Source organism: Sinocyclocheilus anshuiensis, unplaced genomic scaffold, assembly GCF_001515605.1.
Source record: "Sinocyclocheilus anshuiensis isolate Anshui unplaced genomic scaffold, SAMN03320099.WGS_v1.1 scaffold28, whole genome shotgun sequence".
NCBI lineage: Eukaryota > Metazoa > Chordata > Actinopteri > Cypriniformes > Cyprinidae > Sinocyclocheilus > Sinocyclocheilus anshuiensis.
The window spans coordinates 461,984-474,533 of record NW_015555724.1 but is presented as its reverse complement, the minus strand read 5'-3'; the positions used below and the strand labels follow the sequence as shown (position 1 = coordinate 474,533).

The 12,550-nt window shown below is 37.3% G+C and overlaps 1 protein-coding gene across 4 annotated transcripts in view; it reads right to left on the bottom strand.

Moving 5' to 3' along the window:
- Nucleotides 1-12,550, bottom strand: part of LOC107672590 (voltage-dependent calcium channel subunit alpha-2/delta-1-like) — a 102,678-nt gene that overhangs the window by 87,753 nt on the left and 2,375 nt on the right. For all 4 annotated transcript variants that reach the window (XM_016465842.1, XM_016465843.1, XM_016465844.1 and 1 more), the window contains exons 2-3: nt 3,672-3,753; nt 3,340-3,456 (exon numbers count right to left, since the gene is read on the bottom strand). In XM_016465842.1, the coding sequence (XP_016321328.1) occupies nt 3,340-3,456; nt 3,672-3,753 (199 nt within the window). The remainder of the gene's footprint in view (nt 1-3,339; nt 3,457-3,671; nt 3,754-12,550) is intronic.

Here is a 12,550-nt window from a genome sequence, read left to right as displayed (position 1 = left end):
CAGTCACATACCTAACAAATACACACAACACATGTGAGAGGCTGTGGCTTGTTTACGAGCTGCACAGCTAGCTCTAGTGGCTGTTGACCTGTGATTATTAAAAACACACCATAATGAGGAAAAGAGCTGTAGACCACATGTGACACACAAGCATCCGTTCCCAAGCTTGAAACCAAGCCGTGCAGCGTTTCATCTGCATTATCAAAGCAGATCACAGAAGTTGAAGCTGAGAAGGCTGAGGGTTTGTGTCTGTGTTTTCAGAATGGTGCAGGGGCTGAGAAAACGAGAGAGACAGATGCTATAGCAGTCCTTTATTTAGTCAGCTGACGGGAGCTCTAGAGGAAGCTACGCCTGCGATTAAAATTTTCAATCACAAAGACAAACGGGAAAGGAATGTGGAAAAAAAAAAAGATTTGCATTCCCTTAAGGAAATGGCTGGGAAGCAGAGAAAGAATGGTGTTAAAGTTTTAGCCAAGATTACATTCTAAGCTTTAGTTCTGTTAACGAAAAGCCGAATCAGAGCTCAGAATCTTGTCAACTGTGCATGAGAATCAGCACACAGCCTGACACCATCTTTGTAGTGTAAAGGCGAGTACATTAAATAGATGGAAAAAAAAATGCATCTATGCAAATTAATGCAAAAGACTAATCACAATTCAGTATGCAAAATATAATAAAGTCATCACTGTCGGTTAGATTTCCAATGCCAAACATTCTACAGTCAATGGGAGATTTTCAGACTGCAGGAAATGGTGTCCAAGTTGTTCAAGATTAATTGCAAAAAATCATAGAGAAGAAAAAAAAATAAACAGCAACAAGATTTCTTATCTCCGAACTCTTCTTCACTGTAAACCTATGATATGGTTATTATCGTTAACTAATAAAACTAATAAAAACATTTTTTGTTAAATGAAATAAATCTGAAATAAAATAAAACAAATATTAGATTAAAAAAATTAATTGAACTAAACTAAATACAAATTATAAGTTGTTTTGAATTAATATCAGTTTAAGTTGAAGCATTAAAATTACAAACTGGCAACAAGTAACTAACTAAATCTGAACTAAAAATAATAATAATAATTAATTATACCCAAGTAGTATTTTTTAAAGCACATAACATTAATAAATGACATTCTTTCAATTATAAAAATATTAATAAAAGTATAACCCAAATAATACTAAAATAACACTGTTCTATCAGGTTTATTTATTTTATTTTATTTTTTTGGATAGTCCACTAATGTAGGTAAAAACCTCAATGCTAATGAAGTCTAAATGAAGTCTGAAAATGGTATTTTTAAAGCACATAAAATTAATAAAAATCTAATACAAAGCTAATTCAAAATATGAATACAAATATATTACAAATAATACTAAAATAAAACTCTTCTATCAAGATTTTGTTTCTGCTTATTTGATAGTCCACTAGGTGAAAACCTGAATGCTAATGAAGTCTGAATGCTAATGAAAAGCAAGAGTATACATCTGATTTAAGATGTCATTCATTTCCGAAGCACGAACAACCTAGGGTGAGTTACATGCCAAAGTTTAATACTCACCCTTTGCCTTAATGACACCACAAAAAAGAAGTAAAAATATAAATAAAAGCAATCAATACTGTTCACACCATCAGCCTTCATATACAACTTAATAGAGTAGCAAAACGTCTCCTCATTAGTGTCTTAGTAAATGGCTTCCTTGTGGCATTTCCCAGAAAAAGAATCAATATCCAGTCTTGCAAAACCTCAAATGAAACCACCACTCCATCGTCCTGCTCTAATCTTCCTGTCCGAATACACAAGACAATAGTGTGACAAATTGATTAGATTAAATCTATTCTAGTGAAACATTTAAGTCAATGCTCTGGGGAGGCCGAGAGCCGGGGGGATGAAAAACAAGAGCACGAGTGTCTTATTGAGACAGATGTGAGTGAAAGAGTGAGGAAATTCCCAAAGGCCTGTCTGTCTGTCACTAAAAGACGAGAGAACACCTGAGTAATGGGTTGAGAAGGACCAGTCCAAACATCCCTCTCCCTCTCCTGCCTCTCTGCAAAGACAACAACACTATTCACACAAACTAATACAATCATCGTCTGACAGCCTTGACCACTACTGAGACTTCCTCTGCATGCTAATGGACCCACGGACAGACAAACCCCACACACGTAAGCACAGTAGCCATGCCAAACCCCCTCCAGGTCTGCAGACTGGCATCAGTGAACCAGGAAAAGCCTGGCACATCTGCAGCGGGCGCAGACACCCAGAATCTTTCAAAGACTGATAACAATTATAACCCGCTGGCATCCATCTTTCTGTGACTGCGCTGTCCAAAGGATATGCCAGCTGGCGTGTGCACAGACACACATGTGAACAGGAGTACACACATACTCATTGATGCTTAGATCAGATTGCAGGTCAGTACGAGCACTCAAGAGGGTAGATGCAATTTTATTTCGCTGTCTATGGGGCATCTGTTCAACTCCAAACAAGCAACTCAACAAGCTTCCAAAAATTACACCTGCGACCACTGCCTCTTGATTGCATCAAGTTTACAAATTACAGACAAACTATCTATCTATCTGTTTGAATATGTATAAAAAAAATCTGTATATGTATTTTACATATGGGTATATAAAATATTGAAAAACAAAAAGACGGAAAGGGATTTTCAGCATCAAAACAAAGTTTAATTCAGCTTTTAATTTTTTTTTCATACATTAGAATATGTTTTGTTTAATTTTTTCTGAGCATAAAATAATGACTATCATACATTTTTACAATGATTTACAAAAAACAACGACTAAAATGTCATTCAATGTAGTTATAGTTCATATAAAAAAAATACAAAAAAAAATTATATTTATATTTAGAACATATTTTTAATCATTCAAACTATAATAATTTATTGTGATCACGTTTTATTTTATATATTTAAATAATTATGTTGTTTCATTTTTAAGTAAATATTCTGAAACATTAAAGAAGACACTTTACTTGCATTCAATATGCTTTCTATATAAAATCACTTTAATAAATGTGATTTCATGTGGACACAAAAATGGGACATCTCATCTTTTACCCATAAATACACAAACTATTATTCCTATTCAACCATTCAAACCATTCATATATACTAATATATATATATATATATATATGTGTATGTACTGTATGTGTGTGAGAGAGATTAATATTTAATGTATTCTGTTGTGTATTATGAATCGTAGTATGCATTATATGATACACTTTTTAAATGTTCTATATGTTAACACATTTACATGTGTTCTGTATATCTTTTGATGCTCATGCAACAATAAATAAAGCAGGATGGTCTTACCTCTAGAGCTGCGGCTCGCTTCTTCAAAAAATGTTCTATATTCCGTGCCGCTGTTTCCACAAGCTGTGCCGCATTATTTGTTTTCACAGTAAAATAATTCTGATTATCCATAAAGACCTGCCATAACGGAGAGAAAAAGGCACTCATTATAGGGACTCTGGTAATGAAGTAACGAGATGATGGTTTACCGGTAATGATTGTTTTGATAATTAAGCAGGCTTAACTCTCACTCATGATTCGTTGGGGTGAATAGACATTAAAATACACATGCATCAATATGTATAGGAGAGTGTGTGTGCGTGGTAAAGTGTGAAGGCCACTGGACCTCTGACCTGTCTTAGATTATTCCCAGCGCTGGCTGTGTCTGCTAGAGAAACCAGCTCCTGCTGCAGCTGATCTACCCATTCTTTTATCCTGCAAACACAAACACTCACATTAAATATACAGTTGCAATCTAAATATATACCTAGAGGGGTCAGAAAATGTAATGGAAAAACAATACAAGTCTTTATGAAGTAACTAAACCACAGTCCTGAAGACAGCTACATATGGGAGTCACATTGAAACTGCAATTTGCAGTATGGAAGAGTTACAGCAAATGTGATCTCATGACAGGTGCTTTTAATATGCACGTTTTAAAAATAGCACGAAGCAGCTACAAACATCTAAACAGTCAGTTAGCACACTGCAAGCAAGTACTCAAGATGAATAACCTGGTGAATGCACAAAAAAACCTGTCCTTCAGAGCAAACACAAAACGCTTCAAGCATACACGTGTATAGAGTTTCCATCAGAAATGGCTTTAGGGATAGTCTGCTGTGGTTTTATAAGTGCTGTGCTTACTTTGAAGTTTGTGTGGCCCTACCTGATTGTTTAAACTAAACAAATCGCTCATTTATTTGATCAAGATTCCAAGACGTGACACGAAAATTGATCAAGCAAGTCAAAGCAGATAAATGCTCAATAAACTTGGACATATCAAAAATAGCAGATGAAGGACAGGAAAACATGAGGGTTGTACAAACATAAAGAAGATGGCACCTACCTGGAAACAATCAGCAAACATATGCAAAATAAGAATATTTTGCAAGAACTTCAAAATAAAAGCATAAATATACAAATTGAAAGGCATCTGCAAAATAGCATAAAACCTGCATTCCCTCAAACGGTTACTCTTTTATATCTGTAAGTATTTATATTTATATTTCAACCTACTATTCCTCTTGCCAACTGTTAATCTTGTAAACTGTAAATGGTTGTGGATCTGCTCTACATAAGACTAAATTCGGGGAAGTCACTGGTTCCAGTGACTGCGCCGCATGGTTATATAACATCCAATTAATATGAATAATTAATACTACTGTACAACCACATTTTAATGGAAACTCTCTTTCTTTATGATATTCCATGATGTGCCTATATACACTGCAAGATGAAAAAGAGAGTGAATTCATGGACATCAGGATGAAGTCACATGTCTTTCATGGCCTCTGTGATCACAGATCTAAAATTACCCAAACCATGATGAGAAATTCAGGAGGTGTTTGTGAAGTGTGAAGCCCATCAGAGAACTAGAAGTATCATCTCTTGAAGAAATGTATTTCTGATGCATTTAAACAAACTGTGATCCTATTTGAAACACTAAATAATTTTTATTTAAAGGGGTCATATGATGTTGCTAAAAAGAACATTATTTTGTGTATTTGGTGTACTGAAATGTGTTTATGCGGTTTAAGGTTCAAAAAACACATTCTTTTCCACATACTGTACATTATTGTTTCTCCTCTGTGCCCCGCCTTTCTGAAACGGGTCGATTTTTACAAAGCTCATCGGTCTGAAAAGCGAGGTGTGCTGTGATTAGCCAGCTATCCAGTGCGTTATGATTGGCCGAAAACCTCAAGCATGTGACGGAAATGTTACGCCCCTACCATACTGTGATGCCGTGTCCCGGCCGGAGCGACGAGACAAAAACATTAAAACCCATTATAAACGAGGCATTTGTTGCATCCTGTGGGGACATAATTACGGATTATAATGACTTAGGGGCCATTCATCTATAGTGTTTTTTGCATGCTCAAGTTCGTTATTTCAAATGTAGACGCGCGGCAGGCGCGCTCATAATGGAAGCGACATTTTTTCCAGGCGCGTCTGCGCTGCATCCAGATAAAAACATTTAAACTTTTCAGAATGCTGCAAGCGCACCGCGGGTCATGTGACAAGAACCAACCAATCAGCTTCATCCTTTCCCGTAACAACATTGAAAGCTCAGCCAAGATGATGGAACAGCTGATCATAGCTGTAAAGGATAGACATTTTTAAATAAATTTAGTAGCAGAGCTACTGCAAGCGATTTTTGGTGCTGCAAATACATTTATCCTTTGCTGAAACTTCTGCGTCTTCATGAAGTGCACAGGTCATGGTTGGTTAGCAACGGCAGACGTCTCTGGAGCGCAAGCGCCCGAACGCTTTGGGGAAAAAGCAGAAAGCGGTGCGCCTAGCGTTTTCCACGCGTTTTTAGGCGCAACATGTGAACGCCAAACAAAGTAGTTTCGCTTTCACAATGAAACAGCGTCTCACACCGCGGCCTTGAGTGAGCGGAGGCCGGAGGCCTAAAGTGAGCCGTGGCCTAGAGTGAGCAGAGGCGGACGGGCTTGAGAACGGTGCGGCCGGCGGATTCGACCAAGGAGCGTCCGGCGGGCTTGCTGCAACCACATGTGATGACCCCGGGCTGGACTCCGCTTCATTTACGGTGGAAGCCGATCGACAGCGTGAAGTTGATGTATTTCCTCAGTGACCAGCACGGATCAGCTCCAGGCATGACGAAGCGGATATCGTCCTCTTTTGGAAGGCCAAACAAAGTAGTTTCGCTTTCACAACGAAACACACAGCGCCTTCACGACATGGTGGCGGCGGCAACAACAATACTACAGCGAGAATAAAAGTTACGCCTTCTTTCTTTGCGTGAACATTTGGGCGGCGTTATGCAAATCTTCCTACATCGTGACGTAGATATGTGGGGGCGTGTTAGAACGAGCCGTTTTAGTTAGGCGTGGTTGACTCAACTTTTTTAAAGAATATCTCTTTGGATTTGAGACTTTAGTCTTTGCAACTTTACAGATTTTCTTTATGCACCAAGAGCTTGTAACACTCCAAAGAGAAAGGAAATCATATGCATCATATCGACCCCTTTAATATTCATTTTATATTTTAGCTAAATATAAATATTCAAAAGTTTGTGGTGAGCAAGATTTATTTATTTATTTATGTATTCGTTTGTTTAATTTTATTTTTATTTTTTGAGGAAATTTTAAAAGTTAATTTCCTTCAAATTAAAAGTTTCATTTCCTTAAAAAAATTAAATTAAAAATAATCATCAAATGATCCTGACAAATAATGTGTCACTGTTTCCACAAAAATATTAAGCATTACAACTGTTTTCAACATTGATAATAATGAGAAATGTTTCCTGAGAACCAAATCAGCATATTAGAATGATTTCTGAAGGATCAAGACTGGTGTAATGGATGCTGAAAAGTTTGCTTTCCCAACACAGAAATAGGGAGGGGAAAAATCAATTTGAAAAAAATATTAAAATAGAATTAGTTATTTTAAATTGTAATAATATTTCAAGTGCATTATTGTTTTTGCTGTATTTCTGACCAAATAACTGCAGCCTTAGTAAGACTTTTTCAAAAACATTATGTAGTGTATATTAAATAATTTTTTATCTTTACTTATTAAACATTCACGCTCACTCACTTATGCTGCACAGAAATATTCTGTAAAACATTCTGCCCTCTCATGTATTATTTTTGTGAGGGAACAAAAGAGTGCTGTCTGCATAAAAGAAGCTGACTAGCAAATGTTCAGTGGTTTTGTGGTACCAGAGGAGGCCAAGGTCTTACTCTCTTTCCCAGAAGCACAAAAGCACACATATCCACAGCAGACGTCCAAGTTTAATTCGTGAACCCAAACCGTCAATACTAGTATAATAGAACCCTCTGGTGCTCTCTGTATTGGGGTCAGAACCGAATTTGAAAAGGGGAGTGAAAAAAGATAGACAGGCTGCAAAGAATTCTGAATTTAATATAGGCTCCTCCATTCTTCTCCTCTAGCGCTCATTCTATTGTTCTGTCATGGACACTTTTTCCTCAGGGGCCGGAAACACAGAAGCACAGATGTAGGTTGCAATGAGACAATCTGCTGGTTGAGGTGCTTTCTAACGAGCAGAGGCTATGGACAGATATGGTTATAGCAGCACTTTTTTAAACTAAGTCTGCTAAGTCAAAATATCCTGTTTGCAAGAAGTTGCCTCCAGCAATGTAAAGTCCCACACACTCTTTAAAACACTCTGTAAATAAGCCATTAGGCTACCAGTCAGACCTCCTTCACTCACAGGGCTTTGGCTGGCTCACAGGAAGTTGCACACTACCTAATAAACTTACAACCACACATGTTGCCAGGTTTTATGGTGGAAGAAATGCAAAGTTTCTCACAACCGCCATGCTTCACTAATGCACCCGAGTCTAAACGTATAAAGGCCGGACACACCAAGCCGACTTCAAAGAACTAGCGGCGACGAAAGCCGACGGTGTTGTTGCCTCACGTCGGCAGCGTCGGACCAAAAGGCTGTGCTCGAACACACCGCACAGACTAGGTCTACAGCCGACGGCAAACTAACACGTGCGTTCTGCGCATGCGTGAGAGGAATTAACTGTTTATATCAGCACCTATCAATAGTAGGCCTAGCCTATATATTCGTCATTCAAAATGAGAAACCGAAACAAAGATATACGAGATAAACGCAGATATAGGCTACGAAACGTAAACAAAGCAGCGCTTGCATACCATTTTGAATATCAGTAATGTTGATAACTTTAATAATTTTAAGCGGCTCATGTTGTTATGAAAACATTCGCGTATTAGAATGATTGGGAAAGATCATGTAACATTTATACAGCCTTCTGTCTGTACCGCCTTCATTTAGATGCTTGTTTTCATCACTTTCGCTTTAATTCTCAGGCACTGACTCGTTCGCTAAACTGAACATCCAATCAGAGCTCTCACTCGCGCCGACGTGCCCGACGCCGATTCAACATGTTTGAATCGGGCAAACTGCCGCCGACGTGAGCCCGACGAGTGGAACACTCCGATATTAAATTACATGATATTAAAAATATCTTGATGGATTTGTCTCTTACAAACAAACAGCAGCTTTCTGCTTCACAAGATGTTACTTGATAGACTGAAGTGGTGTGGATTACTTGTGGATTATTGTGATGTTTTCATCAGCTGTTTGGACTCTCATTCTGACGGCACCCATTCACTGCAGAGGATCCATTGTTGAGCAAGTGATATAATGCTACATTTCTCCAAATCTGTTCCAACAAGGAAAATTGTTATTTTTGGGTAACTATTCCTTTAACTTGAAGCCTGATACAAAATGCATAATAGAAGTATCTATAATTTCCAACTTGATGCTTTAGGTATTTTTATGCTTAATTATAATTTCAGTTCAATTATATTAGAGTACTTGCATGTTTCTTGCTATGCGTAAAATTGGTTGTTTATCTTTTTAAAGGTGTAGCCATGATGTTGCAGTTATTCGTGAGAACACACAGTGGTGCATTTTGAGGCATAATTAATGCAATAAGAATACTTTTATAATGTATTATACATACAGGCCTCAAGTGAAGTGTTATCTAATTGTTCATGTATCTTTCAAGGAACATCCAACAGCATTATCTTGAATTAAAATATATGTCTATCTAGTACAGTAGGTTAGATAAAATGTCTAGTCAAAGGAAACAGCCACAGTTCTTTATATGAATTCTGCTAAAAGGGTAATTTGTCTGTGATCATAATGAGTTTATTTTAGCGAATGTGTGCTTCCATTCACTTCCATTTCCAAGGTCCATTCAGAGATTTCCCTGCGCTCCTCTATAATAAGCTATTTAATCCCTTTACAGGCTGAGGATTAGCGCTCATCTGACAGGGGAACAGAACTGTGACTCTAAGCTTTTTTTCTTTTTAAAGAACTTATGTCTAAACTTACACTATACAGTTGCTGCTAGGAACAATGAAAGATTCTAGACCAGCGAACCACACGCCTATTTTTTAAGGGGGCACCAGTAGCAGTCAGACTTGTGTCAGTTAGGGCACATAAAACAAAGCTCTAATGCCACTAAACTTGAACGCTTTGACATATCCTGTTATCCTTCTTGTTTAGTTCTCAGGGAATATATTAACTAAAAAATATATATATATCTTAAATGTAACATAAGTCTGTCAAATAATATTTGAAAGTTTGGGGTCAATAAGAAATTTTGAAAATAAGGCTGCAATTATTTAATAAAAAAATAACAGTAAAACAGTAATACTGTGAAATATTATGACAATTTAAAATAGCTGTTTTCTAGTTAATATTTTTTTAAATGTAATACATTTCTCTGATGATAAATCTGAATTTTCAGCAGTCATTACTCAAGTATTTAGTGTCACATGATCCTTCAGAAATTATTCTAATATGCCGATTTTGACCTGCTTGTCTGCAAAGCTTCTATAATAAATACTACTAAAAATAAAAACAAATAAAATAAAAAAACTTTCCACAACTAATGAAATGAGGCTGAGTAAATAATAGAATTTTCCTTTATTGGCCGAACTGTTCCTTAAGATGGCATATGTCTTTTGTAACATATGCATTTGTGTGCTTCTAAATATTCTGCTTATTACAGCATAACATATATCTTGTCCTCTCCACAGTTGAGCGGCGTCCCTGTGTCAGTAAGTGGACCAGTGTGGGACTGAGGGACAGGTATCTCTGGCTGTCAGGAGGACAAAGTAACAGTGATCACCTGCGTCATCTCTCTGTGGGAATTCTCCCTCAGTTCCCTCTCGAAAAAGCCAGAGAAATAAGCAATTTTAACTAGTGACACGGACCGTGTCCATAGTGTCATTGCGTCGCCTGCCAATGACGTCATAACCCCTCGATTTTTCTGGTTTTATTTTGTTGAAAACATGGAAACCCCAAAGACACTTTAATATGTTATGCATTTTATTAGACAGGTGATGAATGCACAGAGTAGCATTATAACGGAACTTTCAATACACTCAAATGTATCTAGTATAAAACAGCGCTGTTTTACCCCACATACGCATGACCGGAAGAAGCAAATGCGGTCGACTGTGGCATAATAAAAGCTCTGCTGCAATCGAGCCGTGTATCGCACTCGTCCTTCATTAGCAATCACTCCAGCGGCCTCAGTTCGCTTCCACGACTTTTAGCCCCACCCTGCTTCATACTACAGTGGCCTTAATAAGTCTTTAATACATTAGCTCATCAATTAACATGATTTCTGCCCGAGTCCTGTCGGATTGCGTTGGCTGTGGGGATGAAGACGACAACTCCCATGATTCCACACTCAGTCACGGCGTCATCAAACTACGCCTTTGTTTCTTGTTTGTTTTGAATATGCGCCCTCTAGCGACGAAAACTTACATATTGTGCCTTTAACTGTTGTCCTCTCACATCAAAATCCACGGACATATTTGTTTACTGCAGTTTTGGACTATTTTCACTTGTAAACGGTGCTTGATTTCTGCATTTCTCAACTGATTCAGACAAGATGACTACTTACTGGCGAAAGCAATATTATGGATAGAGGACTCACATTTTAGCCAGAAACAATAATTGCGTTTGACTTCACAAGATATTAATTGATGGACTGGAGTGGTGTGGATTACTTGTGGATTATTGTGATGTTTTCATCAGCTGTTTGGACTCTCATTCTGACGGCACCCATTCACTGCAGAGGATCCGTGGGTGAGCAAGTGATGTAATGCTACATTTCTCCAAATCTTTTCTGATGAAGAAATAAACTCATCTACATATTGGATGGCCTGAGAGTGAGTAAATGTTAAGCAAATGTTCTTTTTTTGAGATTAACTGTTCCTTTAAGTTTTTCCCCTTACTTTTAATTCACACTGTACTAGTCCGCTGTAACCTTTTCAAGAAAACCTTTTCAACAACTGAAACATCTAATTATTTTTCATTATTTTAAAGCAATGCATTATTGACGCAAATTCTCAGAAATCTACCGGAAGAGCCCATTTCACAAAAGCACTTATTGTGCAGAACAATTACACCCTGGTTTTTACGGCCATTACAAATGTATCGATCTACGTCAGTTCAGGCCACCCAAGAGGTTTCTTTTTCCTGAATGCATGTTCTAAAGCAGAACAAACAGGTGGTCACATCAGGTCCAGCTTCTTTGCATTAATGCTCTTCACACCATGCAATATAACACAATGTGCGACCACAGTTACAATGTAAAAATACACAAATTCCGTCTATTACTGCATTCAGAAATGACTGTTTATAGATTTATAAAAGCATGTAAAAATATGTGGCATGTTAAGACTGTATAGCATGGAAGAAACTGACAATTCCATTGTTCTGCTGTCACAACCACCTGGTGAAACCATCACTTTTTAAGCAGCAGTGCAGACAATAAGGGAAATTCTTCTCAGATGCATATGTCCTATGACAACAGGAATACATCAACATACTGAGCTGGAGAATGGGCCTTCTGTATGAATTCACAATCATTTACAGATCCACAACAGTTTTAAACGTACTTTTCTCACAAGATACGTGTCTGCTAGTCAGATATATTTTATATTTTAATATTTTATATATTAATATATTTAAATATCAGGTTAACAAAAGACTTGCCAGCTCAAAACAGAAAAATGCTTAACCATCTGTCAGGTCACAACTGTCTCTCACAAACACAATCATTTGTTTGCCATACATGGTAACAATGCACTTCTGTTGAATATTATGCAATACATTAAATTAATCAATTCTGAGCTTTTGTTCAAGTACCATTGGGGCAAATATTCTGGAGAACTTTAGCAAGGTAAAATAATGACTCTGTTTTCATTTAAAGGGGTCATATGATGCTTTTTTAAAGATCATTATTTTGAGTATTTGGTGTAACAGAATATGTTGACATGCTTTAATGTTCAGAAAACACATTATTTTTCAAATACTGTACATTATTGTAGGTCCTCTATGCCCCGCCTCTCTCAAACACGTCGTTTTCAACAAAGCCCCTTCCTTTGACAAGCGCAGTCTGCTCTGATTGGCCAGCTGACCCAGTGCATTGTGATTGGCCGAACACCGCAAGCACTCGTCGGAAATGTA